The sequence below is a fragment of the Hirundo rustica genome, unplaced genomic scaffold (genome assembly GCF_015227805.2).
Source record: "Hirundo rustica isolate bHirRus1 unplaced genomic scaffold, bHirRus1.pri.v3 unplaced_BUSCO_368798at7742, whole genome shotgun sequence".
Lineage (NCBI taxonomy): Eukaryota > Metazoa > Chordata > Aves > Passeriformes > Hirundinidae > Hirundo > Hirundo rustica.
This window is the reverse complement of record NW_026690730.1, coordinates 108,462-126,339: the sequence shown is the minus strand read 5'-3', so window position 1 is coordinate 126,339 and position 17,878 is coordinate 108,462. Positions and strand designations below refer to the sequence as shown.

At 67.4% G+C, this 17,878-nt stretch overlaps 4 protein-coding genes across 4 annotated transcripts; 2 read left to right on the top strand and 2 right to left on the bottom strand.

Moving 5' to 3' along the window:
* The first annotated feature begins 67 nt into the window (after positions 1-67).
* On the top strand, positions 68-2,618 carry LOC120748304 (YLP motif-containing protein 1). Its single transcript, XM_058419164.1, is given in 3 exon segments — positions 68-137; positions 639-1,291; positions 1,293-2,618. Coding segments are annotated over 3 exon segments (1,182 nt in total). The 3' UTR covers positions 1,752-2,618.
* A 1,327-nt stretch (positions 2,619-3,945) lies between these two features.
* Positions 3,946-9,146, bottom strand: BEST2 (bestrophin 2). The gene is given in 10 exon segments (XM_040054430.1): positions 3,946-4,168; positions 4,844-4,989; positions 5,390-5,470; positions 5,762-5,914; positions 6,447-6,524; positions 6,733-6,887; positions 7,802-7,951; positions 7,954-8,034; positions 8,698-8,792; positions 8,995-9,146. Coding segments are annotated over 10 exon segments (1,314 nt in total).
* Positions 9,147-10,680: 1,534 nt separating this feature from the next.
* On the bottom strand, positions 10,681-14,976 carry GET3 (guided entry of tail-anchored proteins factor 3, ATPase). Its single transcript, XM_040054438.2, has 7 exons — positions 14,810-14,976; positions 14,158-14,305; positions 13,928-14,076; positions 13,687-13,837; positions 13,200-13,307; positions 11,525-11,722; positions 10,681-10,892 (listed from the first exon to the last, which is right to left on the bottom strand). The coding sequence occupies exons 1-7, from the start codon at positions 14,974-14,976 to the stop codon at positions 10,761-10,763; spliced, it is 1,053 nt and encodes a 350-aa protein (XP_039910372.1). The 3' UTR covers positions 10,681-10,760.
* A 245-nt stretch (positions 14,977-15,221) lies between these two features.
* TRIR (telomerase RNA component interacting RNase) lies at positions 15,222-17,020 on the top strand. The gene is made up of 3 exons (XM_040054446.1): positions 15,222-15,504; positions 15,803-15,866; positions 16,420-17,020. Exons 1-3 carry the CDS (start codon positions 15,233-15,235, stop codon positions 16,525-16,527), a joined length of 444 nt encoding a protein of 147 aa, XP_039910380.1. The 5' UTR covers positions 15,222-15,232; the 3' UTR covers positions 16,528-17,020.
* Positions 17,021-17,878: the final 858 nt, after the last annotated feature.

Sequence of the window (17,878 nt, the reverse complement as noted above, 5' to 3'; positions counted from 1 at the left end):
CCGCCCCGCGGCCCCGCCGCTCCGGTTCCGCGCTCGGCGGGTTTCCCGCGGCGGAGCCGTTCCGGTGATGGCGGCGGCGGCGGCGGCGGGCGGAGCGAGCCGCGGGCTCTGGGGGCGCCTGAGGGACAGCCGGCTCGGTGAGGGTCCCGGAGGCTCTCAGGGGCGACGGGGACCTCGCGGGGCGGGGAGACCGGGCCCTTGAGGGGGCGGCGCCGCGGGGCGCTCCGGTGTGGGGGCGATTCGGGGCCTCGGGAGGGTCTGGGGGGGTCTGGGGGTCCCCAAAGCCTCCCGTTCTCCCGGGGGGACCCCACTGGTACCGAAAGAGGAGCTCGGGGTGGTCCCCATAACTCAGGAGGGGCTCGGGTGGTCCCCATAACACGGGGGGGTGGTTTCCCCTCTCCCGGGGGTCTCTCTCCCCTCTCCCGGGGGTCTCTCCCTTTCCCTGGGGTCTCCCTCTCTCCCTGGGGGTCTCCCCTCTCCCGGGGGTCTCTCCCCGGGGGTCTCCATTCTCCCTGACCCCCCTGTCCATCCATCCATTCCCCGTCCATCCATTCTGGGGGGTCTTCCTGTCCCTGGGGGTCTCTCCCTCATTCCCGGGGGTCTCTCCTCTCCCTGACCCCTTGTCCGTCCATCCATTCCCCATCCATCCATCCATCCATCCATTCCCGGGGTCTCTCATCTCCCTGACCCCCCTGTCTGTCTGTCCATTCCCCGTCCATTCCCCGTCCATCCATCCATCCATCCATCCATCCATCCATTCCCGGGGTCTCTCCTGTCCCTGACCCCCTGTCCATCTATTCCCCATCCATCCATCCATCCATCCCTCCCCATCCATTCCCCATCCAACCATTCCCCATCTATCCATTCCCGGGGGTCTCTCCCTCATTCCCTGTCCCTGACCCCCCTGTCCATCCATTCCCCATCCATTCCCCATCCATCCATCCATCCATCCATCCCGGGGTCTCTCCTGACCCTGACCCCTTCTCCATCCATCCTGTCCCTGACCCCTTGTCCGTCCATCCATTCCCCATCCCTCCCCATTCCTCCATTCCCCATCCACCCATCCCTTCCCCACCCCTCCCGCTCCCTCCCCGCAGGCCGCTGGTGCCGAGCCCTGCTCCGCGACTACTCCACCTCCGTGCGCGAAGCCGCCGCCGCCGCCCGGCGCCGCCCGCTGCCCGCGCTGCTCTCCGCCGCCTCGCTGGCGCTGTGCGCGGCGCTGGCGCGCTCCGTGCCGGACCGGGACTCTCTGGAGAGCGCGGCCGTGGCGGCGGCGGCCGAGCTGGGGCGGGCTCCCGGCGGGGTCGCGGAGCCCCCGCGCCGAGCGCAGGGTGCGGCGGCTGCTGCGGCTGCGGGAGCTGGGGCGGCTCCGCGTCCGCGACCTGGGGCTGGTGGCCGTGGCCGCGGCCGAGCCCCGGGCCGCCGACGCCGCGCTCTACTCGGCGCTGTGCCCGCACCTCCGCCCGCCGCCCTGGAGCTTCGGGGAGCTGCTGGATTTGGGCTTCCTGGGGCGCTGGTGGCTGCTGCGGGAGGCGCTGAAGGACTGCGACGTCAACGACGAGGAGTTCGGGCACCTGCCGGAGCCGCTGCGCCGCCTGAGCCGCCGGGAGCTGCGCTCGGAGCGCAACGAGCGCCTGCACCGCCAGAACCGCAGCGCCGTGGAGCTGAGCCCCGCCGTGGAGCTGAGCCCCACGGAGCTGAGCCCCGCCGCGGAGCTGAGCCCCGCCAGAAGCACAGCGCCGTGGAGCTGAGCCCCGCCGCGGAGCTGAGCCCCACGGAGCTGAGCCCCGCCGCGGAGCTGAGCCCCGCCAGAAGCACAGCGCCGTGGAGCTGAGCCCCGCCGTGGAGCTGAGCCCCACAGAGCTGAGCCCCGCCAGAAGCACAGCGCCGTGGAGCTGAGCCCTGCCATGGAGCTGAGCCCTGCCGTGGAGCTGAGCACCGCCGTGGAGCTGAGCCCTGCGGAGCTGAGCCCTGCCGTGGAGCTGAGCCCCGCGTGGAGCTGAGCCCCGCCGTGGAGCTGAGCCCCGCGGTGGAGCTGAGCCCCGCCGTGGAGCTGAGCCCCGCCGTGGAGCTGAGCCCTGCCGTGGAGCTGAGCCCCGCGGTGGAGCTGGGCACCGCCAGAACCACAGCGCCGTGGAGCTGAGCCCCGCCGCGGAGCTGAGCCCCGCCACGGAGCTGAGCCCTGCCGTGGAGCTGAGCCCCGCCGTGGAGCTGAGCCCCGCCGTGGAGCTGAGCCCCGCCGTGGAGCTGAGCCCTGCCGAGAGGGGCGGCCCGCGACGGGCTGAGAACGGGGAGAAGCGGGGAGGAAAAATGCGTGAATAATATGGGTGAAAAAAAGTGAAAAAATGCGTGAATATGTGGGGAAAAAATGCGTGAATATGGGTAAAAAAAGTGGAAAAATGCGTCAATATATGGGGGAAAAAAGGGAATGTGGGGGGAAAAAAGGCGAAAAAATGCGTGAATATGGGTGAAAAAGGTGGAAAAATGTGTGAATATGGGTAAAAAAGGTGAAAATGTGTGAATATGTGTGAAAAAAAGTGAGAAAATGTGTGAACATGGGTAAAAAAAGGTGAAAAATGTGTGAATATGGGTGAAAAGGTGGAAAAGAAAGGGTGGAAAGGGGAGAAAAAGGGTGAAGAAAAGGGGTGAAAAAGTGTGAAAGCGTAAAAAATGTGTGAAAAGGGTAAAAAATGCATGAAGGGAGTTTAAAAAAGGGGTGAAAAGGTGTTTAAAAGAGCGAAAGGGGTTTAAAAAGGAGTGAAAAGAGGTGGGGGAAAAAAAGGGGAGGAAAGGGTGAAAAAAAGTGTGAATACGGAGGGAAAGGTGGAAAAGAAGGGTGGAAAGGGGTGAAAAAGGGTGAAATGGGTAAAAAAAAGGGTGAAAAAAGGCTGAAAAGGGGTGGGAGAGGGTGAAGAAAATGCGTTTTGCGGAGCTCCAACCGTTCTGAGCTCGCTGTAAAGCTTGGCCGTGATTCCGGCTTTGCTTCAGGGGTTTGTATTCTCAAAAAAAACCAAAAAAACCCCCAAAAATGAACGGGGCTGGGCGCGAGCGGCGGCGCGGGTGGGGATCCGGGAGGAGGAATTTTGGGGTTTGGGAATTTGGGCGTCGGGGTTTCCAGGGCGGGGATTCGGAGGTGAAAACCTGGGTTTGGGATTTCGGGGGTTGGAATTTCGGGGGTCAGGAATCTGGGCCTCGGGTTTTGAGGGCGGGATTTCGGAGTCGGGGTTTTGGGTTGGGAATTCGGATGCTGGATTTCAGGGGTGCAGATCCGGAGGCGGGATTCCAGAGGTGGAATTTCGGAGGCGGGATTTTGAGTGTGGAATTTCGGGTGCCGGATTCTGGGTGCGGGATTTTGGTTGTGGAATTTCGGAGGGGGGATTCTGGGTGCGGGATTTGGGGTGTGGGATTTTGGGTGTGCGATTTTGGATGTGGGATTCTGGGTGTGGGATTTTGGGTGTGGGATTCTGGATGCAGGATTCTGGGTGCAGGATTTTGGGTGCAGGATTTTGGGTGAAAGATTTTGGGTGTGAGATTTCGGATGCGGGATTCCGGGTGTGGAATTTCGGGTGCGGGATTCTGGAGGTGGAATTTCGGAGGTGGGATTTTGGAGGTGGAATTTTGGGTGCAGGATTCTGGTGTGGAATTTCAAAGGCAGGATTTTGGAGGTGGAATTTCGGATGCGGGATTCTGGGTGCAGGATTCTGGGTGCAGGATTCTGGGTGCGGAATTTTGGGTGCAGGATTTGGGGTGTGGGATTTCGGGTGCGGGATTTTGGACGCGGGATTCCGGGTGTGGAATTCCGGGCTCTGTCCCTCCTCACCCTCCCAGCCGCCCCTCTCCCCTCTCCCGGTTTTTTTTTTTTGTGTTTTTGTGGGTTTTTTGTGTGTGATTTCCCCGCTTTTGGTTAAATCCGTCCCTCCTCCCCGGTTCCGGGATCTCTCGAGTTTATTGGGGGTCTCGGGGTGCTCTCAGACGGCGTTCTCGGGGTGCAGCAGCCACCGCTCCTGGGGGTCCCTGTCGCCCCCCGGGGGGGTCTCGGGGCCGCCGCCCTCGGGGACAGCGACGGGCGGCGGGGAGCGGGGGCGGCGGCGGGGAGGGGTCCAGGGGGTCCCCGGGGGGGTCCCCGATGTCCTCCAGCGGCTGGAACTGCATCTCCTCCTTGGCCAGGCTGCGGGGAGCGCCGGGGGGGGTCAGCCCAAAATCCCACCCCCCCAAAAAAAAACAACACGGGGAACCCCAAAAAACCCAAAAACAACACGGGGATCCCCCCCAAAAAAACCCAAAAACCAGCACGGGGAACCCAAAAAAAACCCCGAAAAACAACACGGGGAACCCCCCCCAAAAAAACCCAAAAGACCAACCCGGGTCACCCCAGGCACCCCAAAAACCCCTCAGGGGGAGGCGCAGAAGGTTTGGGGGGGGGGGTGTCCCAGGAGTTTGGGCAATCCCAGGATGTGGTTCCCATTTTTGGGGGGGGGGGCGGATCCCAGGATGTGGTTTCCCGTTTTTTTTGGGCATTCCCGGGATGTGGTTTCCCGGTTTTCGGGGGGGTCCCGGGGAGGGGGTTCGGGGTTCGTGGGGGTCCCGGGGGGGGCTCGGGGGGGTCCCGGGGAGGGGGTTCGGGGGTCCGGGGGGGGTTCGGAGGTGGGGAATCGGGGGTTCGGGGTCGGGGGTCCCGGGGGGGTTCGGGGTTCGGGGGGTTCGGGTTCGGGGGTTCGGGGTTCGGGGTTCGGGGTGTCCCGGGGAGGGGGGTCGGGATTCGGGGGTCGGGGGTCGGGGGGGTCCCAGGGAGGGGGTTCGGGGTTCGGGGGTCCCGGGGGGGTCGGGGGCCGGGGTCGCTCACGTGACGTCGAAGGCGGAGCCGCGGAAGGTGGGGCGCGGCGCGGCCGCGGCCGTGTAGGGCGCCCGGGGGCTGGCGGCGTCCCAGTAGCGATCGCGCTCCAGCGCCGGCACCTCCCCGTAGAGCTCATCCACCGCCAGCATGGACACCTGGCACGGCGCGCACCTGGGCACGGCTGCGGCGGCCCGGGCCGCGCCTGGGGCAGCGCTGTGCGCACCTGGGGCACCCCTGTGTGCACCTGGGGTACCCCTGAATACACCTGGGGTAACCCTGTGCGCACCTGGGGCAACCCTGAACACACCTGGGGCAACCCTGAATATACCTGGGGCAGCCCTGTGCGCACCTTGGGTAACCCTGTGCGCACCTTGGGTGTCCCTGAATACACCTGGGGTGTCCTTGAATAAACCTGGGGTGTCCCTGAATAAACCTGGATCCCCCTGTGCGCACCTGGGGATCCCCACACTCACTCACCCGGGGATCCCCCACACTCACCTGGAGCCCCACACTCACCTGGGGATCCCCACACTCACCTGCTGTCCCCGCACTCACCTGGAAGTTGCGGTCGATGAGTGTGTTGGTCTCGAAGTCGTCGTCGTCCTCCCCGAAGGGGTTAATGAGCTGCTCGGCCACCTGCGGCGGGGGCCGGGGCTGGCAGGGGTCCCCAAAACCCCACAGGTGTCCCCAAAACCCCACAGGTGTCCCAGGTGTCCCCAGGAGTCCCAAAACCCCCTCAGGTGTCCCAGGTGTCCCCAGGAGTCCCCAGGAGTCCCCAACCCCCCCCGGTGCCCCCAGGTGCCCCAGGTGTGCCCCAGGTGTGCCCCAGGTGCCCCCAGGTGCGCCCCAGGTGTGCCCCAGGTGCCCCCAGGTGCCCCAGGTGTGCCCCAGGTGTGCCCCAGGTGCCCCCAGGTGCCCCCTGCGCACCTTGAGCCAGCCCACGTAGAAGAAGAACTGCAGCAGGGTGAACACGGGCACGCCCAGGTCCAGCTCGTGCCCGGCGTAGCCCTGGGCCGGGTCCAGGAACTGCCGCCCGATCAGGCAGGTGAGGAAGAAGGTGTACACGGCGATGGTGACCACCTGCGGGGACAGGGCCCGTCCTGTGTCCTGTGTGTGCCACCTGTGTGCTCCATGTGTGCCACCTGTGTGCCACCTGTGTGTGCCACCTGTGTGCCACCTGTGTGCCACCTGTGTGTGCTCCGTGTGTGCTCCGTGTGTGCCACCTGTGTGTGCCACCTGTGTGCCCCCTGTGTGCCACCTGTGTGTGTCCCGTGTGCTCCGTGTGCCACCGTGTGTCTCACAGGTGTCCCCAGCTGTCCCCAGCTGTCCCAGGTGCCCCCCGGTGTCCCAGGTGGTGTCCCCAGGTGCCCCCCAGGTGGCCCCCAGATGTCCCCCAGCTGTCCCAGGTGTGTCCCCAGGTGCCCCCCGGTGTCCCAGGTGTGTCCCCAGGTGCCCCCCAGGTGGCCCCCAGATGTCCCCCAGCTGTCCCAGGTGTGTCCCCAGGTGCCCCCCGGTGTCCCAGGTGTGTCCCCAGCTGTCCCAGCTGTCCCAGGTGTCCCAGGTGTGTCCCCAGCTGTCCCAGGTGTCCCCCGGTGTCCCCCGGTGTCCCCACCTGTGTGTACACCAGCGGGACGCTGATCCAGTCGTAGTGGAACAGGAGGCTGCAGTGGGCCCGGAACCGGTTCAGCTCCTGGGGGGTTCGGGGGGCTCAGGTTGGTCCCAGGTAGTCCCGTCGTGTTCCCGGTGTTCCCGTGGTGTCCCGTGGTGTTCCCGGGGGTCCCGTGGTGGTCCCAGGGGTCCCAGGGTATCCCAAGGTGTCCCGTGGTGTCCCATGGGTGTCCCATGGTGGTCCTGGCTGTCCCGTGGGTGTCCCCGGTGTCCCCGCGGTGCCCCGGTACCTCCATCAGCAGTTTGAGCGCGCAGTCGTCGCGCACTCGCCCCTCGCGCCGCGCCTGCCCCACCAGCGCCCCGAACCACGCGCACGGCACCCAGAACTTGTTGTAGGGCGAGCGCAGCCCCTCCAGGCGCCGGCGCTCCTCGCGCGTCAGGAACCCTGCGGGGACCCGCGGTCACCACGGACACGCACGGACACACGGGGTCACCATGGACACACACACACACGGACACCACGGGCACACACGGACACACACGGACGGACACGGACACCACGGACACCCCTGGATCCCTGGTGTCACCTCCGGGGTCACCCCAGTGTCACCCACGGACACCCACGGTCACTCCAGAGCCAGGGTGTCACCTCCAGACCTGGGACGTCACTCACTGCCCACACCGGGCACTCAGCGGTCACTCAGTGGTCACTCACTGCCCACACCGGGCACCCAGCGGTCACTCACTGCCCACGCTGGGCACTCAGTGGTCACTCACCAAGCACCCAGTGGTCACTCACCAGGCACTCAGCAGCGGTCAGCGGTCACTCACCGGCCTGCACCAGGTGGTCCGTGGTGGGGAAGTGGTCACTCACTGCCCACACCGGGCACACAGTGGGCACTCACCAGGCACTCAGCAGCGGTCAGCGGTCACTCACAGCTCACACCGGGCACTCAGTGGGCACTCAGTGGTCACTCACTGCTCACACCGGGCACCCAGCGGTCACTCAGTGGTCACTCACCAGGCACTCAGCGGTCACTCACCGGCCTGCACCAGGTGGTCGGTGGTGGGGAAGCGGTCACTCACAGCTCACACTGGGCACTCAGCGGTCACTCACTGCCCACACCGGGCACCCAGCAGTCACTCAGCGGTCACTCACAGGCACTCAGCAGCGGTCAGTGGTCACTCACAGCTCACACCGGGCACCCAGCGGTCACCCAGCGGTCACTCACCGGCCTGCACCAGGTGGTCGGTGGTGGGGAAGCGGTCACTCACTGCTCACACCGGGCACCCAGTGGGCACTCAGTGGTCACTCACTGCTCACACCGGGCACCCAGCGGTCACTCAGCGGTCACTCACCGGCCTGCACCAGGTGGTCCGTGGTGGGGAAGCGCTTGTACACGGGCGTGCTGACGGCGCGCAGCACCAGCAGCGCCGCCAGGCTCCCGTAGCGCAGCAGCGTCCGCCGCAGCAGCCGCCCGCGCGCGTCCGCGCCGTGGACACTGCCGCCACGGCCAGCATCAGCGCGTCCGGCGCCGGCACCGCCCGGAACTGGGCCCACCAGCGCTCCAGCACCAGCGCCACGTAGAACCCTGCCGAGAGCCGCGGTGACTGGGAGCACTGGGAGCCCTGGGAGGGGACTGGGAACACTGGGAACGGGACTGGGAACACTGGGAATGGGACTGGGAACACTGGGAATGGGACTGGGAACACTGGGAACACTGGGAATGGGACTGGGGGGACTGGGAACACTGGGAATGGGACTGGGAACACTGGGAATGGGACTGGGGGGACTGGGAATGGGACTGGGAGCACTAGAAATGGGACTGGGAACACTGGGAGCACTGGGAGGGGACTGGGAGCACTGGGAATGGGACTGGGAACACTGGGAATGGGACTGGGAACGCTGGGAACACTGGGAACAGGACTGGGAGCACTGGGAGGGGAACTGGGGGGACTGGGGAAACCGGGAACGCTGGGGGAACTGGGGCAGCTGGGGGGAACGGAGGGAACACTGGGAACACTGACGACTTTGGGGACACTGATGACTTTGGGGACACTGATGACTTTGGGGACACCAGGGGTCCTGGCGGTCCCAGAGTGGTCCCAGGGTGGTCCCGGGGTGTTCTCGGGGGTTTCTGGGGGTTTTGGGGGGGTCCCAGGGGGTCCCAGGGTCGTCCCAGGGGTCCCAGGGGTCTCAGGGCAGTCCTGGGGGTGCCAGGGGTCCCGGGGGTCCCGGGGTGCCGGGGTCTCACCGAGCACGAAGGACACGGGGATCAGGTTGGCCGATTTGTCGCAGTACAGCGCCAGCTTCTCGAAGAGGCGGCGCTGCGCCTCGGACAGCAGGAACCTGGCGGGGGACGCTCGTGTCCCTGTCACCTCCCGTGTCCCCGTGTCCCCGTGTCCCTGTGTCCCAGTGCCCCCGTGTCCCTGTGTCCCCTGTCCCTGTCCCTGTCCCTGTCCCGTGTCCCTGTCCCTGTCCCTGTCCCTGTCCCCGTGTCCCCATGTCCCCTGTCCCTGTCCCCGTGTCCCCGTGTCCCCGTGCCCCTCACCTGTAGGCCAGGCTGAGCCCCAGGTACGCTCCCAGGAAGAGCAGCAGCTCCCGGTACAGCAGTTTGTAAATGCTCCCGCGCCACAGCAGCAGCAGCCGCGAGAACCCGGCCAGGCGCGCGGTGGCCACGCGTGACGTGTAGGTGACAGTCATGGGGACACCGGGGGGACACCTGCGGGACACGGGGGACACGGGGGGACATCAGGGGACACGGGGGGGACACGGGGGGACATCAGGGGACATCAGGGGACACGGGGGGACATCAGGGGACACGGGGGGACATCAGGGGACATCAGGGGACACGGGGGGACATCAGGGGACACTGGGGACATCAGGGGACACGGGGGGGACACCGGCAGGACACGGGGTGGCACCCTGGGGACATCGGGGGACACCGCGGGGACACTGACCCCAAAGGAGGACACCCCCTGGGGACGCGCCACCCTCAGGGACATCGCAGGGACATGGCGGGGGGGGGGAGTTGGGGACGCTGGGGGGGCTTGGGGACACCAAAATCCCGCGGAGGGGGGACCCCAAACCGACCCCCGGGACCCCCCCCGCACCCCAGGGACCCCAAAACTGACACCCAGGGACCCCCGGGACCCCCCGGCACCACCCATGGGGACACGGAGCCGACACCCAGGGGACCCCAAATTGACACCCAGGGACCCCGAACCGACACCCAGGGACCCCAGGGACCCCTCGGCACCACCCCTGGGGACCCCAAACCGACGCCCGGGACCCCCCCCGCGCCCCTGGGACCCTCCGGTGTCCCCGTCCCCCCCTCACCTGCGGGCTCGGGCTCCCCGTGCGGGCTCAGCCCCCGCCCGCGCCGGCGCTTAAATGGGACACGGGAGGGGACACGGAGGGGAGGGGACACGGGGATGGGGACACGGAGGGGAGGGGACACGGGCTCGGGGGGGACACGGGCTCGGGGGGTCCCCGCTCCGGTTCCCCGGCGGTGGCCGCGCCGGTCCGAGCCCCCCGCGCCGGGCTCGGGGGGGATTTGGGGACCGGGGGCGGGGTTGTTTTGGGTCGGGGGGATTATTTTTGGCCGGGGGGGGGTTGTTTTTGGGACAGTAGCGGTGTTTTTGGGTTGTTTTGGGTTGTTTTTTGGGCTCCGGCTCCATCGCGGTGGCCTCGGGCCAGCGCCGGGGACAGATCCCAGCGGGACACGGGGGGGACACGGGGGGGGACACCGGGACCCCCCCCAAAGCGCCGCCGCTCCCCGGCTGCCCCTGCCGGGACCCCGAACCCCCCCCCGGGACCCCCAAATCCTCCCCAGGACCCCCCCCCCGCGCCCCCCACCCTTAATCCGGTGTTAATGAGGGTTCCCCGCCACAGCCGGGCTCGGCGCCAGCGGCGCTGACGTCACCGCCCCAAAATCCATCCGGACCCCCCCAGATCCATCCTGACCCCCCCCAAAATCCATCCTGAACCCGTAAAATCCATCCGGACCCCCCCAGATCCATCCTGACCCCCCCCAAAATCCATCCTGAACCCATGAAATCCATCCGGACCCCCCCCGATCCATCCTGACCCCCCCCCCAATCCATCCTGACCCCCCCCCAACCCGTCGCCCCCCTCCCCAATAAACCAGACGCGTTTTTGCTTCTCAAATTTATTATTTACACTCCCCCCCCACCCTCGGGAGGGGTCCCACCTCCGCCCCCAACCCCTCCCCAAAATGGGGGTGACAGCGGGGTGGGGGCGGTGAGGAGGGGGCCGTGCCCCCCCCGGGGGGTCGGGATGGAGCCCCGGGGGGGGTCATTTGGGGCTGGGGGGCTGGTAGGGGTCCAGCAGCAGGGAGCTGAAGGTGTTGACCTTGTCCCCCCCCCGCACCTCGTGCGGCAGCAGCGGCAGCTTCACGATGTGGAAATCCTCGTACAGGTCCTCCATCTGCGGGGGGGGGCGCGGGGGGCGTGGGAACGGGACCCCCGGAGCGCCCTGAGCCCCCCCGGAGCGCCCTGAGCCCCCCAGAACCCCTCAGAGCCCCCCCAGATCCCCCTGAACCCCCCAGGATCCCCCTGGATCCCACTGGACCCTCCTGAACCCCTCAGAGCCCCCCAGATCCCCCCCCCAAAAACCACCCCCCAAAATCCCTCAGAGCCCCCTGAACCCCCCCCAGAACCCCCCAGAGCCCCCTGAACCCCCCCCAGAACCCCCCAGATCCTCCTAAACCCCCCCCCAAAATCCCTCTGAACCCTTCAGAACGCTCCTGGATCCCCCAGTACCCCCCCAAACCCTCCCCACAGCCCAGGTGAGAGTTACCTGTCCATTTAACCCCTTCCTGACCCCATCCCACAGCCCAGGTGGGCGTTACCTGTCATTTAACCCTTTCCTAACCCCATCCCGCAGCCCAGGTGAGTGTTACCTGCCCCCCATAACCCCCCCAAACCCCATCCCACAGCCCAGGTGGGCATTACCTGTCCATTTAACCCTCTCCTAACCCCATCCCACAGCCCAGGTGAGCGTTACCTGCCCCCCATAACCCCCCCCAAACACCATCCCACAGCCCAGGCGGGCGTTACCTGGTCCAGGTACTTGGCCTGGATCTTGTGGCGCGCCTCGCACATGCGGCAGGGCCGCAGCGGGTCAGGGAACACCAGCTGGTTCACCACGATGTTGTGCGTGTCGATGCGGCACTTGGCCAGCTCCTGGATCAGGCGCTCCGTCTCGTAGAGGGACAGGAACTCGGCGATGCACACGCAGATGAACGTCGTCTGCTCCTGGGTGGGGACACCAAGGGGACATCAGGGACATTGGGGACACATTGGAGACATTGGGGATATCAGGGACACTGGGGACACAGCAGGGACAGACACAGGGACACAGGGACACAGGGACAGGAACTCGGCGATGCACACACAGATGAACGTCGTCTGCTCCTGGGTGGGGACACCAAGGGGACATCAGGGACATTGGGGACACATTGGAGACATTGGGGACACAGCAGGGACAGACACAGGGACACAGGGACACAGGGACACAGGGACAGGAACTCGGCGATGCACACGCAGATGAACGTCGTCTGCTCCTGGGGACACTGGGGGACATTGGGGACATTGGGGATATCAGGGACACTGGGGACACAGCAGGGACAGACACAGGGACACAGGGACACAGGGACACAGGGACACAGGGACAGGGACTCGGCGATGCACACGCAGGTGAATGCTGTTTGCTCCTGGGGACACCGGGGGACATCAGGGACATTGGGGACACATTGGGGACAAGGGACAGACACAGGGACACAGGGACAGGAACTCGGCGATGCACACGCAGATGAACGTCGTCTGCTCCTGGGTGGGGACACCGGGGGGACATTGGGGACATTGGGGACATCAGGGACATTGGGAACACAGCAGGGACAGACACAGGGACACAGGGACACAGGGACACAGGGACACAGGGACACAGGGACACAGGGACAGGAACTCGGCGATGCACACACAGGTGAACGCTGTTTGCTCCTGGGGACACCGGGAGACATTGGGGACATTGGGGACATCAGGGACATTGGGGACACACTGGGGACACACTGGGGCAAGGACGGACGCAAGGACACAAGGACACAGGTGCCACCCCCAGGTGCCCAGAGGGCTCCCTGTCCCTGTCCCCACCCTGCCCTCAGAGATGGCTCTGCCTTATCCCTGTGCCCATCTGGATCGCTGTCCCTGAGGCGTCGCTGTCCCTGTCCCTGTCTCCATCCCTGTCCCCATCCCTGCCCTGAGGCGCCCCTGTCTCTGTCCCCATCCCTGCCCCGAGGGGTCCCTGTCCCCATCCCTGTCCCCATCCCTGCCCTGAGGGGTCCCTGTCCCCATCCCTGTCCCTGTCCCCATCCCTGTTTTTTATTCTTTTATTCCCCTCAGGAATGTGCACGGACTGGCTCAGCCCTGTCCCTGTCCCTGTCCCCACCACCACTCGCTCCCAGCACCCCCCAGTCCCCCCCAGACCCCTCCAGCCCCCTCCCAGTCCCTCCCAGTCCCCTCCCAGTCCCTCCCAGTCCATCCCAGTCCCCTCCCAGTCCCTCCAGTCACTCCCAGTCCCCCCCCAGTCCCCCCAGTCACTCCCAGTCCCCCAGTCCTCCCAGCACCCCCCAGTCCCCCCAGCCCCCTCCAGTTCCCTCCCAGCCCCCTCCCAGTCCCCTCCCAGTCCCTCCCAGTTCCCTCCCAGTCCCTCCCAGTCCCCCGTCCCGGTGCTCACCGGGTCCTTGAACTGCTCGCTGACCGAGCGGATCACCGGCAGCGTCTCCTCCAGCTTGGACGCCAGCTGGTCGGCGTTCATGTCCCCGAGCCCCAGCATGTTACACATCTGTGGGGACGCTGCTGTGACCCCAAATATCCCCAAAACCCCCCCCCAAAAACCCCCCTGAATCCCCCCCAAAAACCTCCAAAACCCCCCTGATCATCCCAAATCCTCCCTGAATCCCCCCCTGGATCCTCCCAGCCCCAGCATGTTACACATCTGGGGGGGATGCTGCTGTGACCCCAAATATCCCCAAAACACCCCCTGAATCCCCCCCAAATCCTCTCCCTGCCGCCCCCCCGGCCCCGAATCCCCCCCAAATCCCCCCAAATCCTCTCCCTGCCGCCCCCCCGGCCCCGAATCCCCCCCGAATCCTCCCCAAATCCTCTCCCTGCCGCCCCCCCCCGGCCCCAAATCCCCCCGAATCCCCCTCCCGAACCCCCACCTGCGAGATGAAGGGGCTGATCTGGTTCTTGATCTGCATCAGGCGGCCCAGCCCGCGCTCCACGATGGTGGGGAAGTTGAGCAGGCGCAGCGTGTGCCCCGTGGGCGCCGTGTCGAACACCACCACCGAGAAGTTCATCCCCTTCACCAGCCTGGGGACGGGGCGGGGGGCTCGGGGGGCTCAGCACGGCGCCCCGGGAGCCCCCCCGCCTCACCCCGGCCCCGTCCCCCTCCGGGCCCACCTCATGACCTCGGCGTAGCTCATGGCCTCGTCGATGCCGGGGAAGGCGCTCATGGCCTCCTGCATCATCTTCTTGCCCATGCTCAGCACGTTGTCCTCCTCGAAGAACTCGTCGGGCAGCTCCGCCACGCCCAGGCTGGGGTCGATCTCCTGCGAGGACGGGATGGGGATGGGGCTCAGCACGGCCCTGGGACCCCTCCCCAAAACATCCCACCCCACCCCGAGACCCACCATGGCGAAGAGGTTGTCGTAGCCGGTGACCTTGGTGGGCACCTTGGAGAATTTCTGGTCGAAGGCGTCGGAGATGTTGTGAGCGGGGTCGGTGGAGATGATCAGCACGCTCTCGCGCACCCGCGACAGCTGCACGGCCAGGCTGCAGCTGGGGACGGCCACGGGGGGCTCAGGGGGGCTCGGGGGGGCTCAGGGGGGGTCTCTGGAGGGCTCAGGGGGGGGCCTGGATCAGGATCGGCCCTCACTGATCCCCCCCCCGAGCTGGAGCCAGCCCTCGGCAGAGGGGACAGGGGGGTGAGCGTGACCCCTCGGGGGGCAGGTGCCCCCTCAGGTGTCTCTGTCGCCCCTCGGGTGTCTGTGCGTCCCTTCAGGCGCCTCTGTCACCTCTCAGGTATCCGTGTCACCCCTCAGGTGTCCGGGTCCCCCCTCAGGGTGGTCGCTGCGTTGTCCCCCCCGTGTCCCTCCTCTGCTGTCCTCGCCACAGCGGATCCTCCATCCCGGCCCGGCGTCCCCGGTGTCTCCCGGCCCATCCCGTCCGGGGCCGCTCCTCCAGCCGCGCCCCGAGCCCCCGGCCCGTCCCGTTCTCCCCAGTCCCGCCCCGATCCCCGCCACACCTCCCGTTCCTCCGGTGCCGTCCCGGTCCCCGCCGCACCTGCACGTGGTCTTGCCCACGCCGCCCTTGCCGCCCACGAAGATCCACTTGAGGCTGCGCTGCTCGATGATGTTGGCCAGCGTCGGCTCCAGCGGCTCCACGTCGGGCGCGTCCTCGAACTCCTCGGGGGCCTCGGCCGCCCACCCGCCCGCCGCCGCCGCCGCCATCTTCCCCGCGCCGCCGCCCGCCGCGCTCTGATTGGCCAGAGCGCCGCCGCGCCCTCCGTTCTCTCTATTCCCATTGGCCGTGCTGGCCGTCAATCGCGGCCGGGGGCGGGGCGGAGCCGCGGCAGCCCCTCGCGTTGCCTGGCAACGCCGCCCCGCCGGCGGGGGACCTCGCTGACGTCACAAACCGGCGCCACCGCCGCCGCGGCGGTCGCGCTGACGTCATCCGGCGGCGCCGGCGGCGGTGGCGGCGGACAAGATGGCGGCGCGCGGCGAGGACCGGGAGGCCCCGGAGGCGCCTTCGCCGCCCCCCCCGGGCCCGGGCGGCGGCGTCAACGTGTTCGCCAACGACGGCAGCTTCCTGGAGCTCTTCAAGCGCAAGATGGAGGCGGAGGAGCAGCAGCGGGAGCGCGAGGCGGCGGCGGCCGCGGAGGCGTCCGGCGGCGGCGGCGGCACCGGGCTCGGCCCGCAGCGCGGGGCCGACGGCGCGAAGAGGAGCGGCGGCGCGCTCAGCTTCGTAAGGACGCGGCGGCCCGCGGGCTCCTCCCGGCTCCGCTCCCGCCGGCCCGGCCCGAACGCGTGAGGGGAACCGGGGCCGCTCCCGGGGCCGCTCCCGGGGCTCCTCGGGGCCGTGCCTGGAGCTCCTCGGCGGCGGCGGTGCCTCCTCCTCCCCGGCGCCGCCGCCGGACTCTTCCGTCCCGGTGCCTCCCCGGTTGTTTCCCCGTTCCGGGGCAGTTCGGGGCGGGTTGGAGCCCCGGGGGTCACCGCGCCCCCCCCCCCGCTCCCGGTAACGGGGCAGGTGTGTCCCTTCCCCAGGTGGGGCGGCGGCGGGGGGCAACAAGCTGGCCCTGAAAACGGGAGTGGTGGCCAAGAAGCAAAAGACGGACGAGGAGGTGGCGCGGGGGGGCCGGGAGGGGGGATTGGAGGGGTTTTGGGGGTCCTGGAGGGGGATTGGGGGGTCCTGGAGGAGGACTGAGGGTCTGGGGAGGGGAAATTTATCATCAGGTGGGGACATTGGGGGTCCTGGAAGGGAAATTTGGGGTCAGGGTGGGGGACTGGGAGGGAATTGGGGGTCCTGGAGGGGAAATCTGGGGTCGGGTGGGGATATTGAGGGGTGGCGAGAGGGGATTTGGGGGTCCTGGAGGGGAAATTTGGGGTCAGGGTGGGGGATTTGGGGGTCCTGGAAGGGGTTTTGGGGGTCTTGGAAGGGAAATTTGGGGTCAGGGTGGGGGATTTGGGGGTCCTGGATGGGAAATTCGGGGATCCTGGAGGGGATTGAGAGGGATGAGGCCAGAACTGGGGGTCCTGGAGGGGATTGGGGGTCTCAGGGTGGGCGAGTGGCCGACCCGGGCTGGGGTTCGGAGGTGGGGCCGGGGGGGGGTGTCGGGCGTGCCGAGACCCTCCCCCGATTTTTGGGGCGTTTTGGGGGCGTTTTTGGGGGCGCAGGTGCTGACGAGTAAAGGCGACGCGTGGGCCAAGTACCTGGCGGAGGTGCAGAAGTACAAAGCGCACCAGTGCAGCGACGACGACAAGACGCGGCCCCTGGTCAAATAGCGCCGGCCCCCCCCCAAAAAAAACACCCGCGGGGGGGGCCCCCGGCCCGGCCGGGACCCCCCAAAAAAACACCCGGTCAAAGAGACTCCCACCCCCCCCCCAAAATACCCGATGGGCGGGGCCCCGGACACGCCCCCTGCCCCAAAATTACCCGATGAAATAACGCCAACCCCCCCCCCAAAAATACCGGCTGGGGAGGGGGGGTCCTGACCCCGCCCACCCCCCCCAAAAAACATTTGATGAAATAGCGCTGACCCCCCCCCCCAAATGTGGCCACGCCCCCTCCCCAAAAACGCTTTCCAAGGCTGCGCCCCCCCTCCCCAAAACACCCACTGGGGGGGGTCCTGCCCTGACCCCCCCCCAAAATACCCATTGAGGGGGGGGTGCTGGCCCCGCCCCTTTTCTATGGCCACGCCCCTCTCCCCACGCCCGCGTTTTGGGGGGATTTGGGGGGGGGGGGCGGCGCAGCATTAAAGAGCTCAGAGGTTTCGGAGGAGCCGAGTGGTTTTTGGGGATTCTGGGGGGGGGGGGGGTTTGGGAGGGGGGGGAGCCCCAATGCCCCCCCCCAGCCTCAAAGCCTTTCTTTACCACGCCGCTTTCCCCAGCACTGTTTTTTACTTGTTTTGGGGGATTTTCACCCAGATAAAGTTGGGGGGGACACCGCCCTGAACCCCACCGGTTCATCCCAGTTCCCCCAGACTCCCACCAGTTCACCCCAGTTGCCCTCAACTGCCCCCATTTCCCTCCCAGTTCCCCCTGATCTGTGCCCAGTTCCTCCCAACTGCCCCAGACCCCCTCCCCAGTCCCCCCAGTTCCCTCTGGAGCCCTCCCCAGTCCCCCCAGTTCCCTCTGGAGCCCTTTCCAGTCCCCCCAGTCCCCTCTGGAGCCCTTTCCAGTCCCCCCAGTTCTCCCCAGTGACCCAGATCTGCAGGGGTGGGGGGGGACGACACTTGGTATTTCCCTCCCCCTCTTTCCTGGCAGTGATTCCGCCCGCGCGCGGTGCGCGCTGGGAGTTGCAGTCCCCGCCGCCTTCCGGGGACTCGGCGCCTGCGCGTTGCGGGCTCCCCTCTTCCCCGCGCGCGGCTCCGCCTCTTCCCCTCGAGGCCCCGTCCCCTGCGCACGTGACGCGGCCGCGCGGGGCGGACGGTGGCCGGCGGGGGTCACGGGGGGCAGCGGCGAAAACCCCCCCGGCCGCGCTCCCACCCCCCCCCCTCCCCGAACACCGGGACCGGCCCCCCCCCCGCAAAAAAAAACACCGGGATCCCCCCCCCCAAAAAAGAAACCCACACCGGGACCCCTCCGGGACCCACCGGGCAGGTACCGGCAGCGCGGGGGGCGGCGGGAGCGGCGC